This window comes from Mauremys reevesii, linkage group 7 (assembly GCF_016161935.1).
Source record: "Mauremys reevesii isolate NIE-2019 linkage group 7, ASM1616193v1, whole genome shotgun sequence".
In the NCBI taxonomy this organism is placed as follows: domain Eukaryota; kingdom Metazoa; phylum Chordata; order Testudines; family Geoemydidae; genus Mauremys; species Mauremys reevesii.
The window spans coordinates 35,627,641-35,644,674 of NC_052629.1; the positions used below are offsets into that span (position 1 = coordinate 35,627,641).

Below are 17,034 nucleotides of genomic sequence, written 5' to 3' on the forward strand. Positions count from 1 at the left end.
AAAGGTTATTTGCATGACTAAGGGTTTGCAGAAATTGGCCCATGTTGTTAAAACACAGTTTTTATGTATTTACTTCCTATGTCCTGCTTTTAATAACATTTTTTAATTCATTTTCTGATCAATGTGTGTCTTGGGAGTCTTCTCCCTCCTAAGAGATATACCTTAATCTCCTAAGTAACACTCAGGTTTCATAAAAATATACACAAGAGGGGGGAATTAGCTCTCTTCACCACTCTGGGTGTGCCCTCTGAAAAATACAGTTGTTGATATACTGCTACTATGGGATCCAATTTTGTTGTCTAAGTGCAGAGTACTCTTTTCTGGAGTAAGGCGGGGTCTGGAAGTCAAAAACTTTGGAGTTCTAATCCTGACTGGTGGTGATTCTCTGTGGTCTTGGACAATCAGATAACCATTATGCTTCAATTTTCAAACCATAAAATGTAGATATTAATACTTATTTACATACCTCATCCTGGTGTTTTGGGGATTGTTTACTTAATGCATGTAATGGGCTTTGAAGATAAGAAAGAATTCTATAAATGCTGAATGTTTGTTTATTTTTAAAGGCCCCCTTTCCAATAAGACTGTCTCTAAAAATTTTACTAGAGAAAACCCCTTAAAAATTAGGTCCTTTAGTGCAAGTGTAAACAAATAACAATCCTAGCAGAAATGTCAGTTGGCTACGTCTCTTACCTGCTTAGCTGGTGACTAGGACATGACAACCTCATTAAACCTGCTTGTTCTCCTTCCTCTTTTTTATTTCAGTTTTAATTCAGACTTCATTGCTTCTACATGTGTTACCATTAAAACTTTCAGAACTTTATTTTCATACTTTTTCATTCAGAATATTGTTTTTTTACTGTCTGTGGGTTGGTTTTCTGTAGATGAAACTGAAATGCAAATGGTAACGTAACACCTATGAACCAGCTATAAAAAGTGTTTTGTTGGTCAGTTCAAGTCATGTTGACTAATACTCCCATATACATGTGAGCAATTGGTACCATCTTTAACTTGCCTCACAAATAAAAAAGGCTAGAAAGATCATTATTAGTTCTATTCTTTATATAGCATTATAGGGGAGCCTGGCACTTCACAGAGATTCTTGCACCAAGGAGCATACAGTCTAAATAAATGGAAACAGTAGAATTAAAAAGATGAAGCATGAGAATGAGCAGAGTTGATTATTGATAGAAAGTGGAAAATTCTGAGAAAGAGTTAGCGGATTCTTGTATAGTGTAGTGTGAAAAAAAAATGGAGTCAAGAGTGAGAGGAGAAGACAAAAAAAATTATAGGGAGAGCATAGGTCTGGAGAGAGCTTGCAGATAGAAATATGGGATGAGATTAAGCAGCATGTAGAAGCATAAGGTTGTAAACAACAAGATTGAAACTGATGTGGAAAGATATAGGAGGCCAGTGAATGATGGAATTCAGTGAGGAGTCAATGGTCAGGATGCAGAGAGCAAGAGCTACAGTGGCCTAGAGCCTGAAATGCTTCAAAGGTTGCAAAGAAAGATGATACAGTAAAGAAGGCAAGAGACAGTTATGTTTCAGCAGATGGGAGAGAAAGAAAGGGAGATTTTAGAGAGCCTGAAGAGACAGGTTTGGTGAAAGCCTGAATGTGGGGGTAATTAATAGGGAGGAGTCAAATATGACATCTAGCTTGTGAGTCTTGATAATGGGGAGGTTGATGCAGAGGCAGTGTGTCCTAATGAATAGAGTGAATAGAGGATTAGGACTCAGAAGTTCTGGGTTCTATGTCCAGCTCTGCCACTGGCCTGCTGGGTGACCTTGGATAATTCACTTCACTGCTCTGTGCCTCGGTTTCCCCCATCTGTAAAATGGGAGTAATGATGCTGACCTCTTTTGTAGAGCATTTTGAAATCTACGGATGAAAACACTATGGAAGAGCTAGGTATTATTATTAATAATAATAATATATTATTATTTATTTTGTTTATTAAAAAGGAGTGAAACAAAAGAGCTTGTGAGGAAAGATTAAGTTTAGCTTTTGTCACATTAGCTTTTAAGATGTTTGTCAGACTTCTATGATGCACTCAGAATGGCAAGAAGAGATTGGACAGATGACAGAGAGCATAAAAACAGTGAGATTTGTTAACAATGAGGGGATAAGAGAGGGAGCATCGGAGTTTGAAGGTATATGATCAATATACAGTTGAAGGATTAGAGGCAGAAGGATCACAATAAATAGGAAACATTAGGATTAAATGCAATTGTTCAGTACCCTCTGTGCTACTAGAATGTCACCTGTCACCTGAGCATTGCTCAGCAGAGAGATATTTCTTTGAGGCAAGTAAAAAGCTTTCTTTAGAAAAAATCAATCCGCTTACATGTTTCGATGTGCTGTGATTGTTCATCCCAATCACCTTTCACCACCACCTTTCAAAAGCTGAGGAAAGGTCACATCTCTCTTGGTGTTTTTATTTAAGTCTTTCTGTTAATAGATTTAACAGGGATCCAGTGCACCAACTGCATTGTGAAGATTAGCTTCCCAACCAGAAATTCTGGAAACTTTCTGCCCAACATTTTCAGTGACTAGTGATATTCCTCAATTTTTGGGTGCCTGCCTTGAGGAACCACAAAGGGGTTAGATTTTCAGAGAATAGTGCTCAGCACTTTCTAAAATTGGTCCCTTCAAGGGTTTCAGGTTGTTCATGCAAAACTTTATGAACTTAAAATCTCCATTTCAAGTCATTCCTGTGTCAGGGACCGAGAGCTCCTGAGTTTGTTCTTGCCGAGTTTCATGGATTCCACCTGAACCTTGTTGCTCTTCCAACTTTGCCATGGGGGTGGGGGGCAAGAAGGGAGTTCAGCTCCCAAATCCAGAGGCTCATGAGAGACACATCAGAAGCCAGGGCCTTCTGAACAGCATCCAGAGTCATGTTTCCATGGACTTTCCCTTCCTGAAGAGTCATGAGAATTATGCAGCATTGGTGACTCAGCCTAAATTAATATCCCTTTGATTATGTTTTCTTTAGATTGTAACAGATATTTAGAAACTGGAGTTAACTTCTGATGCTAAAATTTTCAGTTTTCTTTAGCATTTTTGTCTTGATCAATTAGTGTAAACATTATACAAACCTCTGCAGACTCAAACTAATTGCTTTTTAGGAATAAAATATCTTTGTCAATTGAGTTATTGTTTAATTAGACATGAATACTTGCCTCTACTACCACAGAGCTATTTTACTTTATATTTACTAGCTCCTAAATCAAGGGCTTCTACAACAAAGATTTTTTTCTCAGCTATATTCAGTATTTTACATGAATCCTAAAATATCCCTTTTCATGGTAGAGTGTTGTTACCTGAGTTCAAGGGAAACCAAAAGATTGAGGGTGAAAATGATAGATCAACAAACTGATTTGGAAAAAATAAGGATAGTTCCAAACATCAGCCCATTCTGAAGGTTGAGATTACTTCAAATAAATTCCTTCATCTTGAGTCAAGGTCTTTTCCACCTAAACTTCTGCTGATATACTACTTTGAGAACACAGCAGATCTGGCAGTCTTTGCTGGGACTTGCTGCAGTCTTCAAATAACACATTCACTAGACCTTACTTGTTTCAAAGGTTCATATTGCAATCTGGGGGAGCACAAGAGGTCTGAATACAGCAGTCAGTACTGCATTCACCACAAAAGCCTGATAAGGCCACCACCATTTACTTAACCTGTTGGAAATCTAGGTCAAAATTTTAGGTGGGATACTGTAACTTGACATACCTCTGCATTTGCCTATTATTCATCTGCAGTCGATTGGTGCTATGGTCACCCAGCACCTCTGAAAATCATACCAGTTATTTAGAAGCCTAAATATGGATTTAGGGACTTAGCTTGGAACATACTGGATTTTATTTATTGGTCTAAATTCACCCTGGGTATTATTACATTGATTGGTGTAATACAAGGAATTTCATCTAGCCCATGTTTTGATGCTCACTCCGACTGGATAGGACAGAACATTAGCAGTGATTTTTTTCTATAAACCAGGGTCAACAAATCCAGACTAATAAATAATAAAACTGATTTTAAGTAAAAATAACTGCTAAATAAAGCCATTGATAGTGAGTATAAAATAAGATGAACACCACAAACGCGAATAAAAATATTTGGAAAAGGACCACTGTTAAAGCAGTTTATTACCATAGTTTTGGTTTGTACTGGATGCTCTGCTGAAAAATTCCAGTGTCTTGTTCAATTAGGATACATGGATTGAGGACCTGAGGATAAGGCATCCAGACAAAAGCTGGCACTAACAAAATAATAAGAAAAATGGGCAAGACAAAATGATTTCTTTTTCACTGTTATATTTCTTGACGTAGGGTAATTCTTAACTCATGACAGATGTCAGGCTTGGATAAAACTCATTCAGGCTTATTGCCTCCCTAAGAATTATCTTGTGAAACTGCTGGACTGCAAACTGAGTGACAGTCTGATTTCTTTTGTTCTTGTTAATTTTTCCACAGACGCACTATGAAAATGGAGAGTACATTATCAGGCAAGGGGCTCGAGGGGACACTTTCTTTATAATCAGCAAAGGAAAGGTAAGTTGTTGTCACCCCTTTCAAAGCAAATGTCATGTACAATGATGGTGTAACTCTGGGAATACAGTGTCAATCAGTCCTTTTCTTTCAGGGCCCCAAAGGTTACAACATTTCACATTTAATTAAACTTCTTGGCACAGTGTCTGTTGGGGAGAATGACCATAAGTAAAAAAGCCACACACACACACACCAAAGGCAGATCTCACACACTGTTTTACATACTCACAATGAACACTTTTTGGTTCATGAAAACAGTTGTTAAGCCACCTTGGTTACATGACTAGCAAGATCAGGACTTTCTTTACAGCATTTCTCATATAGATGTAACCTCAGACTGCCAACATAGGTGCCAGTTATGTTGGTAGGTCTTGTAGCATGGATATATGCCTTCTGAGAATGAGACATAACAACTGCTATTGAGTTACATTTAGTCAGTGTGAAGTTGGGCTAGATTTGACCCAGAAATACTTATTTTATCCCTTGCTCTAAATATAATAATTATTATTTATTATTTATATTGCTATAGCACCTATATGTATACACCATATATAGACAGAACAAATAAACACTGACTGAACACTTATTTTTTTTGTTAAGATTTAAATAATGGGAACTCACAGATCTGCTAGCTGTCTTTTTACACTAAAATAAAATATATTGTACCATATTTCTATTGAGCATTTACTAAATGTGGTGCCTGCTTTGATGTCTTAGCCTCTTACTCAGCAAGCTACAATGGAGAAAATTCTTTAAACCACTTTATCGGATGCATGCATCCCATGAAGACGGTTTTAGCCCATGAAAGCTTATGCTCAAATAAATGTGTTAGTCTCTAAGGTGCCACAAGTATTCCTCATTCTTTTTGCTGATACAGACTAACACGGCAACCACTCTGAAACCTTAAACCTCTTTGTTTTCCTTCACAATCTTGATAGCTTTAAACAGTCCTTTTTGCCAGTTGAAAATTCCATTTTATTTGATGTTAAGCTAGGCAAACACATTGCTCCTTACACAGCAGGATGCAGATGTTCAAGGGAATACACTGCAATTTCCCGCTGCAGAGAATACATACTGAAAAACAGATAAAACTAAACAATAGAGGACAGATAAATTGGTTGGGTCAATCCAACCTTCTGTTTACAGTTCTTATATCTGCGAAAAGTCACAGGTTAATACAGGCAATTTATTATGAAAGGCAACAAAAAAGCCCAGATATTGGGGAAGGAAAGAGAGAATTTTGTAGTTAGTTCGGACGTGACTGTCACACATACAGGGATGTCTTCTGAGAGAGCGTGTGACATTGCCAGCTCACAAGTACTGAAGCTAGTACTCTGTCTTGCTCACACTCTCTCTGTCTCTGTAACCAATATTTATCAAACAGCTGAAATCAAATGTTCCCTAGAAGGAAAAAAAGCTGTGCATAGTTTCTATGTGAATAAGTCAATCATTGGCAGGTTTTCTAAATGGAGTACATTATGGGGTATGCATTTATTATGAGTCCTCAGAAAGTTCCTTCATGTTATCCCCCACCTCCTTCTCCTATTCCCCCCTCCCCGCCCACTCACCCCACGCCACCATATCTCTCATGATATCCTCAAGCTTTTCCAGCTTCTTCTGATCAAGAGTAACTGATCCTGGAATAATCTTTTCCTTACCTCTATGAAGAAGGAAAATCATGACACAAATGATCCCCACATGAACATTCCTCTCCAGACACCCTAGCCTAATCTGTATCGTCCTGTACTCGAAACGGGCTGCACCCCATCCTCTGTAGTTGGAGGAGTTCCTAGGTCCCAGATTGACAGATTTACCAGTCAGTATACAAAACAGACTGATATTTCTGTGCAGCCAATTGTCATGGTCTGCCACTAACAGCAACGCCAGAATGTTATGGTGGTTGAGTGATATCTACATGGTGTCTAAATGTTTGGCAGACTCCCTTTCCCCTTTATTACTTATTCTCATGTTGACTGTGAGAGCTGTTGGCAGCCAAGGCAGTTGAAATAAAACAATGCTTGTTGAAATTTGCCTCAGGTCCTTGACCAGAGACTTGAGATGGAGGCTGTTACAGGAATTCCCACTGTGCCCCTTTTTAACTAGAAGTGTGCACATCCACCCCACTACTACAGATTTCCAGGGAGGACTGTGGTGAAAGGTGATGGATGGCTTAAACTGGAGATCAGTAAATTTAATAAATAAATGCCTTTGGCAAGTATATGAAATCTTTGCTGTATATGGGAATAGTGCCATGACAAAAACACAGCATGGGCCTGAGTTCCCAGAACTCAGCACCAGAACTCTGGCACTAAAACAGTTAAATACAATGGATTGTAGTATATGGCTGTGCCTTTCACAAACATGGCCACGCAACCTCCCAAACTGAACCCTGGGTCAGACAATTAAATAAATCAAACAAGGATCTGACTGCAGTCCACGTGCCTGGGCTTGTCCATGCTGCATGCAATTAATTGGTTTGAATATTATCAGAGAACCATTAGTTGTAAAGCTGTTTCCAATTTCTGATATTCATATAGCTCAGTGTGTCCATCAGTGATATCTTGGGCAAAACCTGGCAGAACTGAACAAGAAAGGTCCTAAAAAATCCTTAATCCTGCCAGCCTAGCTCCTCTCACAAATTACTCCTTTGGTTTCCCAGGGTATATCTACACTGCAATTAGAAACGTGCGGCTGGCCCATGCTAGCTGACTCTGGTTCGCAGGGCTTGGGCTAAAGGGCTGTTTAACTGCAGTATAGATGTCCAGGCTCAGGCTGGAGCCCCACCGCTAGGATCCTGCAAGATGAATAAATTGTTTACTATCAATAGTTTGCACTTTTCTGCTCACCACATGCTGATAGTCTGGCACTGTTCAGTACTCAGTCAGTATAGTGAGATTGTGTGCCATGCTGTGCTGAGGCATGCCATTTTTCCTTGAAAAATCAATGTCACAAATTCAACAGGTGCCTTTTTGGTGCCATATTATCTGGTGATTAATGTGTATCATCACTTTAAACTGTGTGGCAGCCCTGTAATCCCTTGGCATTTCTTTTCTAGGCCACACAGAGGATCACAGAGAAACAGATTGAAACATATTGAGACTTCTTTTACTTACTCAGTTTTTTTCCATCTGCTACAAACAGTTTTATCCAGTCTGTTACACTTTCCCTATCCTCATCTGATCTTTGATGACTCACTGCAAAAGTTTATTGTAGGCTGCTCATTAATGACTCAAAACCACTATGTTGAGCATCCATAACAAGAGACAGTAGAAGGTAGAGGAAATGTTTTCTTAGGTTTTCACAACAAAATTAAACTAGAAGCTTTCCATATCCCCCAAGTAAGAACTAAATTCAACTGTTTGAAATCCCCAAATGCTTTGTCAATTTGCATATGCAAAACCTGAGATTTTCAAACAATGCAAGTGGGATTTGCAAATTTGATCTAAGGGTGAAATGTTGCCATTTTCCTCTGCTCACTAAATTTATTGCACTGGATGTTGCACTTAGGCCAGCATCCTCTCAATCTGCTGTGATAGACCCAGATAAGTAGGGAACAGCAAAGTAGTAGAAGGGAGATATACTGGCTACTGGATAAGCAGTTTTCTGTTCCCTGACTGACCAGAGCAGGGGCTGCTCCGGGCTAATGAGAATACCTGACTCCAATTAACCTGCTAAGAGTCAGGTGAGGCTGTTAAGCACCTGACTCTAATTAAGCCCCCTCTGATGCTATAAAAGGGCTCACTCCAGTCAGGCCAGGGGGAGCCAGAGGAGAGGAAGTGTGTGAGTGAGGAACTGGGAACAAGAAGTGAGAGTGAGTAGGCATACTGCTGGAGGACTTAGAAGTACAAGCGTTATCAGACATCAGGAGGAAGGTCTGGTGCTGAGGACAAAGAAGGTGTTGGGAGGAGTCCATGGGGAAGTAGCCCAGGGAGTTGTAGCTGTCGTGCAACTGTCTCAGGAGGCACTCTAGACAGCTGCAGTCCATGGGGCCCTGGGTTGGAACCCGGAGTAGAGTGCGGGCCTGGGTTCCCCCTAATCCTCCCAACTCCTGATCAAACACAGGAGGAATTGACCTGGACTGTGGCTTCTACCAGAGGGGAAGGTCTCTGGGCTGTTTCCTGGACCACAGAGTGAATCTGTGAGGTGAGCAAATCCACCAATAAGTGCAGGACCCACCAAGGTAGAGGAGGAACTTTGTCACACTGTCCATTTTAGAATGGAACCTAGTTAAGTCTAGGTTCAAAGAAAAGAATTGCCTCTCATATGAGGGTCTTATACATCCCAAATCTACCTATCACCTTTTCAAGGGGCTTCTGAATTTTTGGTGGACTAATGGAGTGTTCTGTATCATCCTTAATACTAGTGGTATATCCAGGAAGGATTTGCCTTGCAGTGGTTGCTAGGAGTTTACCAATTTGTCATGGAGAGACAACAAGCTACAAGGAAACCAGGGTTTCTTACTACCTTAATGCAAAGTAGAATGGTCTTCAGAAAAGCAATTAGAAGAAAAAAATAAAAGAATTAGGACCACCAGTGCTGGAACTCCATCTCCAATGGATGTGGATACCTCCAACCATTGTGTGTTGCCTGTATTTTTTTTTTAATCTGTGCCTACAGCAGGCTCACACTACACATCATTTTTCAGATGGTCTGGAAATCAACTTTTCATCTGCAAAACCTCTTTTCTTTTTCACAGCAAAAAGAAAAAAAATGTCAAGACACAGCTGCAGACTGCCATTTTTAATTCATTAAATTGGCAAAGGTGGTTAAAGGCTGTTAAGCCACATTTGCAGTTTTTAATTTTATTATATTGCTTTTTATTTTCATTTTTTTAAACAAACATACATGCAAGTTCTTTATTTCTGCTCCAGCTAGCATTTGGGGTCCATAGCCATGTCCTTTCATTGCATCTATCTACTTTCAGCAATTGAAAGAAGGAGGGTCTTCATCCTGTAATGTTCTCTCTTCATTTCAGCTTGTAGACTTTTTTCCTGATTAATGAATGTTGCAGAACAAAATAACCTAAAACTCTGTAAAAAGAAGCCCACATAGTAAGTCCATCTTGTAAGGAGATTTGACCTCCAGTTCTACAGCTGACTCCATACAAACAGACCCCTAAGCTCACACAGTCAGTTGCAGGATTGGGGCCTCAAACACTGAAATAAATGAGACGGCACGATTCGTATTTAGTATTTTCAAGAATGATACATACCCCAATAAAAAGTAATTATACATTTCCATGAATGGCGTAAGAGGCTTGTATGGGGAAATGGCCATAGTATGCTTGATTACACAGCGCTAAAATGGTGATTGGCAAGGCGCTAAGGAAGTTGAGGATACAGGAATTATCAAGTTAACCAGATAGGAACCAATCAGGGCATTAATTGAAAATGCCATAAGATGACTCATACATTCCCAAATTAGTAGGTTTATTAATAAAACATTGGATTTTTTTTCTTTTCCACAGGTAAATGTTACTCGTGAAGATTCACCCAGTGAAGAGCCAATCTTTCTCCGCACTTTAGGGAAAGGAGATTGGTTTGGAGAAAAAGCACTTCAAGGGTAAGTACTACAAATTATATAGCTGTTTAACTGTGATTCACTGCAGATAGGGATTCTGGAATAGATTATTGGGGTCTTGCAGCTAGAAGATAGAACTGAAATCTAAGCAATCTTGCTCAGTCATTATCCTGGAGGCACTGGTAGCCAGTCTGTAGTGAACGTTGGTTGCATTGGAATCAGGGGCAGCTCTAGGTATTTTGCCGCCCCAAGCACGGCAGGCAGGCTGCCTTTAGTGGCTTGCCTGCGGGAGGTCCCCGGTCCCGCAGATTCGACGGCACGCCTGCGGGAGGTCTGCCAAAGCTGCAGGACCAGCAGACCCTCCACAGGCATGCCGCCGAAGGCAACCTGCCTGCCGCCCTCGCGACGACTGGCAGAGCACCCCCTGCGGCTTGCCACCCCAAGCACGCGCTTGGCGTGCTGTTGCCTGGAGCCGCCCTTGTTGGAATTTGGCCTTAAATTGGTAATAAAATCCCAGTTTTGTACTTAAATGTCTGAATCTAGACCTCACTTTGGGTCTGATAAGCTTTTCTTATTTTTAAAATTTCCCACCTTGTGATATGTGCTGGGTGAACACATAACAGCTGATTTCCTGTAAAGTGGTGGTGCGCACTTGAGCAACCTAGACTGTTTTTAATGAAGTGTTTTGTTTGGGGGTTATAACTATGCTTGGAGAAAACTTCAAGATGTAAGTAACAGGGGGAGGGATAGCTCAGTGGTTTGAGCATTGGCCTGCTAAACACAGGGTTGTGAGTTAAATCCTTGAGGAGGCCACTTAGAGATCTGGAGCAAAATCAGTACTTGGTCCTGCTAGTGAAGGCAGGGGGCTGTACTCGATGACCCTTCAGGGTCCCTTCCAGTTCTAGGAGATAGGTATGTCTCCATTATTTAAAAAAAAAAAGAGTCCACCATACATGTTATATGTCCACTCTATAATACTTAGTCTAGCCATGAGTGCAGGGGACTGGACTGGATGACCTCTTGAGGTCCCTTCTTGTCCTATGATTCTATGTTAATATTAAATAAGAGTATAAAAGTGTAATACTCCATTTCTTCAATGGTGTTCCAAAGGTACAAAAGAAAGGCAATGTAGAGACTTTTTATAGGTTTAGATGTGCAGTATAACATGCAGGGATTTAGTTGCATGACTCCTATTAATGGTAGTGGGCACCATACAGCTAAATCTCCCATTCTTAAAATGGGTGAGGAATAGTTCAGTGGTTTGAGCATTGGCCTGCTAAGGCCAGAGTGAGTTCAATCCTTGAGGGGGACATTTGGGGATTTAGTTGAGGATTGGTCCTCCTTTGAGCAGTGGGGTGGACTAGATGATCTCCTGAGGTCCCTTCCAACCCTGGTATTCTATGATTCTATAAGCTCTATGGAAACCTTTCTCATACTGTAACCTCCACATTCAGTCATCCTCAAAAGAGCCCCAGAACCCTTTTAGCCAATTTTTTTGGTACTTCTAACATCTAGAGAGAACTGGCCAACATTATTACCCATCTCAAGTGTACAAAACTCATGAGTCAGAGGCAGGTCCACCAAAATCACAAAATCAGCTTAAAAACCATGAGCTTTTTAAATAATAAATTTGAGGTTATTTTAATTTGCCTTCTGATTTTCTAACCTTTATGGTATACTTAAGCAATATATCCAAGCTTTTCTCTGTAGCCATGAGAGCTAGATTTTTATTTTTTTTTAACTGAAAACTGAAATTCTCAGAAAATCACATGACTCCGGGTGCTTGGGTTTCAAGAAAAACACCAAATATCATAAGTCTTGCAATAAAATTTTGAGAGTTGGCAATAAACAGGTCTGGGAAATAGAAGGAGGCTCATTATGCACCTCCTCAAACAACTTCTAACAACACAACTACTCCAGAGTTCAGGTTCTTATTTTTCAATAATGCATTTAAAAAAATATTTTCAAATACAGTTGTTTGTTAGCTGCCTTAGACTAAAATGAATTAATTCACAATAGGTATTTAAACAATTTGTATATTTTAAAATATTCAATATAATATGGCTTTGATCTTCTGAAATTAACCTGAAATGTTGCTATAATTGGTATTGTATTTTCAGTTTATACAGGTAGGATAATACCCAGATGCTTTTTGAATGAAAGTGTACATATCAGAGATACTGCAGGCCCAGTTTACTAGTAAACTCAATAATGCTGTAGCTAGACTTAAATTTGATAGTTTGGAAATATATCTGCCGCTAGATAAATAACTGACAAATATTTATATATATGATAAATGTTTAGACATCACTGACATTTCTATGGAATGTATTTGTGAATATGAGTTTAACAAAGATAGATATAGACAAGCAGTACATATTTTCTTTTAATATTTTCTTTGCACCTAGTTAGCTGTTAAAGATAAATTTTCAAAGCTTTCTTTGGAATTTTTAGTCATGTGACACCCATTGACTTCAATTGGAATTGTTTAACAATAACTCCATCCAACACTGCAAAAATTTACCCCACAGTGATAATGTGTCACAAATAAAAACTGAGGTTCATGTGTAATTTCATTCACATTTTACCCAGTTACAACTAATAGCAATAGGGAACATTTTACTGTTTCAGCAATACTGAATAGTTGCCGTCTTCATTATGCATACTGCTGCAGAGAAGGAATTTGGATAACAAGTATTTTGTGATACATTGGAAATACTTATGCTGACATACAAGTCCTCTGATAACATGTATTATCCTATTTTTCTAGCCAGTACATGATACACTTTATTTCACACTATCTCATTCACAATAACAGAAACAAAACAAGTCACAAAATTACCATCGCCATATTTTTTACAGGTTTCAGAGTAGCAGCCGTGTTAGTCTGTATCCGCAAAAAAAACAGGAGTACTTGTGGCACCTTAAAGACTAACAAATTTATTTTAGCATGAGCAGCTGAATTAGCATGAGCTTCAGGTTGGGAGGCTAGCCATCACCTACAGCCCCCAACTAAAACCTCTCCAGCGCATCATCAAAGATTTACAACCTATCCTTAAAGATGATCCCTCACTCTCACAGATCTTGGGAGACAGGCCAGTCCTCGCTTATAGACAGCCTCCCAACCTGAAGCAAATACTCACCAGCAACCGCACACCATACAACATAAACACTAACCCAGGAACCTATCCTTGCAATAAAGCCCGATGCCAGCTCTGTCCACATATCCATTCAAGTGACACCATCACAGGACCTAATCACATCAGACATACCATCAGGGGCTCGTACACCTGCACATCTACCAACGTGATATATGCCATCATGTGCCAGCAATGCCCCTCTGCCATGTACATTGGCCAAACCGGACAGTCTCTACGCAAAAGAATAAATGGACACAAATCTGACATCAGGAATCATAACATTCAAAAACCAGTGGGAGAACACTTCAACCTTTCTAACCACTCAGTGACAGACTTGAAGGTGGCAATTTTGCAACAAAAAAACTTCAAAAACAGACTCCAAAGAGAGACTGCTGAACTTGAATTAATATGCAAACTAGATACTATTAACTGTGGTCTAAACAAAGACTGGGAATGGTTGGGTCATTACACCAATTGAATCTATTTCCCTATGTTAAGTTCTCCTCACACCTTCTATGGGCCATCTTAATTATCACTTCAAAAAGTTTTTTTTCCTCCTGCTAACGATAGCTCATCTCAATTGATTAGACTCTGCCTGTTGGTATGCATACTTCCACCTTTTCATGTTCTCTGTATGTATAAATATCTCCTGTCTGTGTGTTCCATTCTATGCATCCGAAGAAGTGAGCTTTAGCTCACGAAAGCTCATGCTAAAATAAATTTGTTAGTCTTTAAGGTGCCACAAGTACTCCCATATTTTTTACAGTAACAGTTAAACTTCCCAAAACATTTGCCTTTCAGTTTCTTGTCTAATTCAGTCTGAGATGACAATATATACTGTAGGACTAGAAATAGTCACTGTAAATTAATTTTTGCTGTATTTCATTGATAAATTAATGTTGGCCTTCTTTTTTAATATTGATTATTTCTAGCAACAGGCAGGTGGCAGGACTCATCTACATAGTCCAGCAGGGAGCATGAAAATAAAGTAATTCAATTTCTTGGCCAACATCTATTGCACTTAAACAGCGCTATAGTAGCTTAAACATTCTGTTATGCTTTTTCTGTGCCATACCAATGGGAAATAACATCAGCAGCTGAATTCTAGCATTTTCCAAAAGTGTGAGATACAAGGGATTCTAATCTGTAGTGTAGATACACTAGTACAGTGGTTTTCAACCTTTTGGGGCTCAGGACCCATTTGTAAATGTTTATGGCCGGTCACAACTCAGTAAATAGTCTTGGGGTGGAGGCCCTGGGGCAGAACTATAAGTAGGCATTTTAATTCCTGGGGCAAGCAAGCATGTTTCCCCCCCCCTGCACACACACCAGAGGTGACATGTGGGGAGGGGCACATGGGCCACGTGTGCCCAATTTTTTAGTTGTGCCCCGCCAACCCAGAAAGCCTGGATGGCCTGGTGAGGTGCAGCGGAGGGTGGAGGTGGTGGTCCCTTACCAAGCCCCCACTTATGGCATCACCTGCCTGAGCCACCCAAGCTCTTGTGTTGTGAGGCTGGCTGGGCTTGGCTCTCCACTCCAGGCATTGCAAACTCCAGGACTGCAGCGCTGCTCAGGTTCACCCCTGCCTCCTTCACTGGACTAAATTTGTGTAAGTGGAGTTGTGACCTGACTCATGAGGTTGCAGTGCCACTCACTCAAATTTGGCCTATCCAGACTCCAAACCTGAGTGGCGCTGGGACCCCAGAGGTTGCAGGGAGTCAAGCCCAACCAGTCCTTTGGGACAGGAGCCACAAGAGCTGCCATGTGACCCTTTGAAACATTCTGGTTACCCAATTTTGGGATCCAACCCTCTGGTTGAGAACCTCTGCACCAGTGTACCCCTTTCAGAAATCCAGTGTCAGTGTTTCTAGAATATGGTGTTCATTAAACCCATCTTCCTTGTTCCCCCTCTTTCCCTTCCTCCTGAAAGCTTCAAAATGTTATCTCACAGAAGCTCTCAGCTCTCATTGACTAAGGATTCCAACAGTCACTTCCAGATTATCATATGCCATGTGGCAATGTAATAGCCTGCCAAGTCATTAATAACCATTGATAACTGGTACAGAACGTTGGCAGTACATTTTTGTATTTCTCAGCAGATTGAACAAATATCATTATTCCATAAACTATGTGAGTACAGCATAACAGCCTATTACAATTAACACCTGTGAATCAAAATATCCAGTTCTACTCTTTCTTTTTGCTGTTCTGTCATTTCTGTAAATTAACTGAGACTCCTAAATTAGGAATTTTTAACCACCTTTGACATCATTAGCATATTTTTTATGCTGCTCTTCTTTGGAACTTGCCAAATGATGTTCGTCCATCGTTGTCGATGAAGACCTCAACAACTCATTCTTTCGATGACCGGACTCTGTGCGTCCGAAGATGACTGATCAGTCCGATTCGGGCATGGAACGTCCTGTCACTCGTTGGGCAGACATGTGATGGCACTGTCGATGATGTGCGGGCAGCTCTGGACTTGCGCAGCTCACACTTTCTTTCAGCCTCAGCAGTACGCCTCGCCTCAGAGGTATTACTGCCTGTGTGAATGAGGCTGCGCCATGCTGGACAGTTCAGTGCGAGGGTTTCCCATGTGGCAGTGTTAATCTCAAAGGACTTCAGAGAGGTCTTCAGCGTGTCCTTGAACCGCTTCTTTTGTCCTCCATGGGAGCGCTTTCCCTGGGCGAGTTCTCCGTAGAAGAGCTGTTTAGGAATGCGCTCGTCTGACATTCTCACGACATGTCCAGCCCATCTGGTCTGGGCTCTCATCAGCAGTGTGTGAACTGACGGCAGACTGGCTCTGATAAGGACTTCAGTATCGGGCACTTTGTCCTGCCATCTGATTTTTAGAAGCTTTCGCAGACAGGAAGTGTGGAAGTGATTGAGCCCTCGTGCATGACTCCGATAGACAGTCCACGTCTCGCAGGCATACAGCAGAGTTGGAAGCACCACTGCTCGGTAGACCTTCAGCCTCGTTGGTAGGCTGATCCCTCGACGTTCCCAGACGTTGGAGTGCAATCGGCCAAATGCAGAGCTGGCTTTAGCAATTCTGCACTTTACTTCTTCATCGATTGACACTGCTCGAGAAAGGGTACTGCCCAGGTACGTGAAGTGGTCCACTGCCTGAAGTCTCTGTCCATTTACAGTGATGGACGGTTCTGAGTACAGAGTGTGGGGAGCTGGCTGGTGCATGACCTCAGTCTTCTTGATGTTAATGGTGAGGCTGAAGCTGTTGCATGCAGATGAAAACTTGTCCATACTGGCTTGCATTTCTGGCTCTGTACTAGCATTCAGAGCACAATCATCGGCAAAGAGAAAGTCTCGAAGTACAGTTTCCTTCACCTTGGTGATGGCACACAGTCGCCTCAGATTGAATAGCTTCCCATCGGTTCTGTACTTCAGGCCTACTCCTTCAGTGCAGTGTTGAAAGGCATCAGTCAGAGTGGCAGAGAATATCATGCTAAACAAAGAGGGTGCTAAAACATACCCTTGCTTGACGCCGTTGGTGACTGGGAAGGCCTCAAATGTTTCACCGTTATCCAGGACACGAGCCATCATACCGTGATGAAATTGACGTACCATTTGTATGAATCGGTCTGGACAGCCGAATTTCGACATGATCCTCCACAGGCCCTGGCAACTGGCAGAGTCGAACGCTTTCGTGAGGTCCACAAAAGTTGTGTAGAGTTCACGGTTCTGCTCTTGACATTTCTCCTGTAGCTGATGCGCAGTGAAGATCATGTCAATAGTCCCACGCCCCTTGCGGAAGCCGCACTGTGATTCTGGCAGTAAGCCCTGCTCCAGGTGAGTGATC

At 41.0% G+C, this 17,034-nt stretch overlaps 1 protein-coding gene across 10 annotated transcripts in view; it reads left to right on the top strand.

The window, feature by feature from the left end:
* The window catches only part of PRKG1 (protein kinase cGMP-dependent 1), an 885,489-nt gene that overhangs the window by 686,888 nt on the left and 181,567 nt on the right, over positions 1-17,034 (top strand). For all 10 annotated transcript variants that reach the window (XM_039547328.1, XM_039547329.1, XM_039547324.1 and 7 more), the window contains 2 exons: positions 4,483-4,560; positions 10,025-10,119. In XM_039547328.1, coding sequence (XP_039403262.1) covers positions 4,483-4,560; positions 10,025-10,119 — 173 coding nt within the window. The remainder of the gene's footprint in view (positions 1-4,482; positions 4,561-10,024; positions 10,120-17,034) is intronic.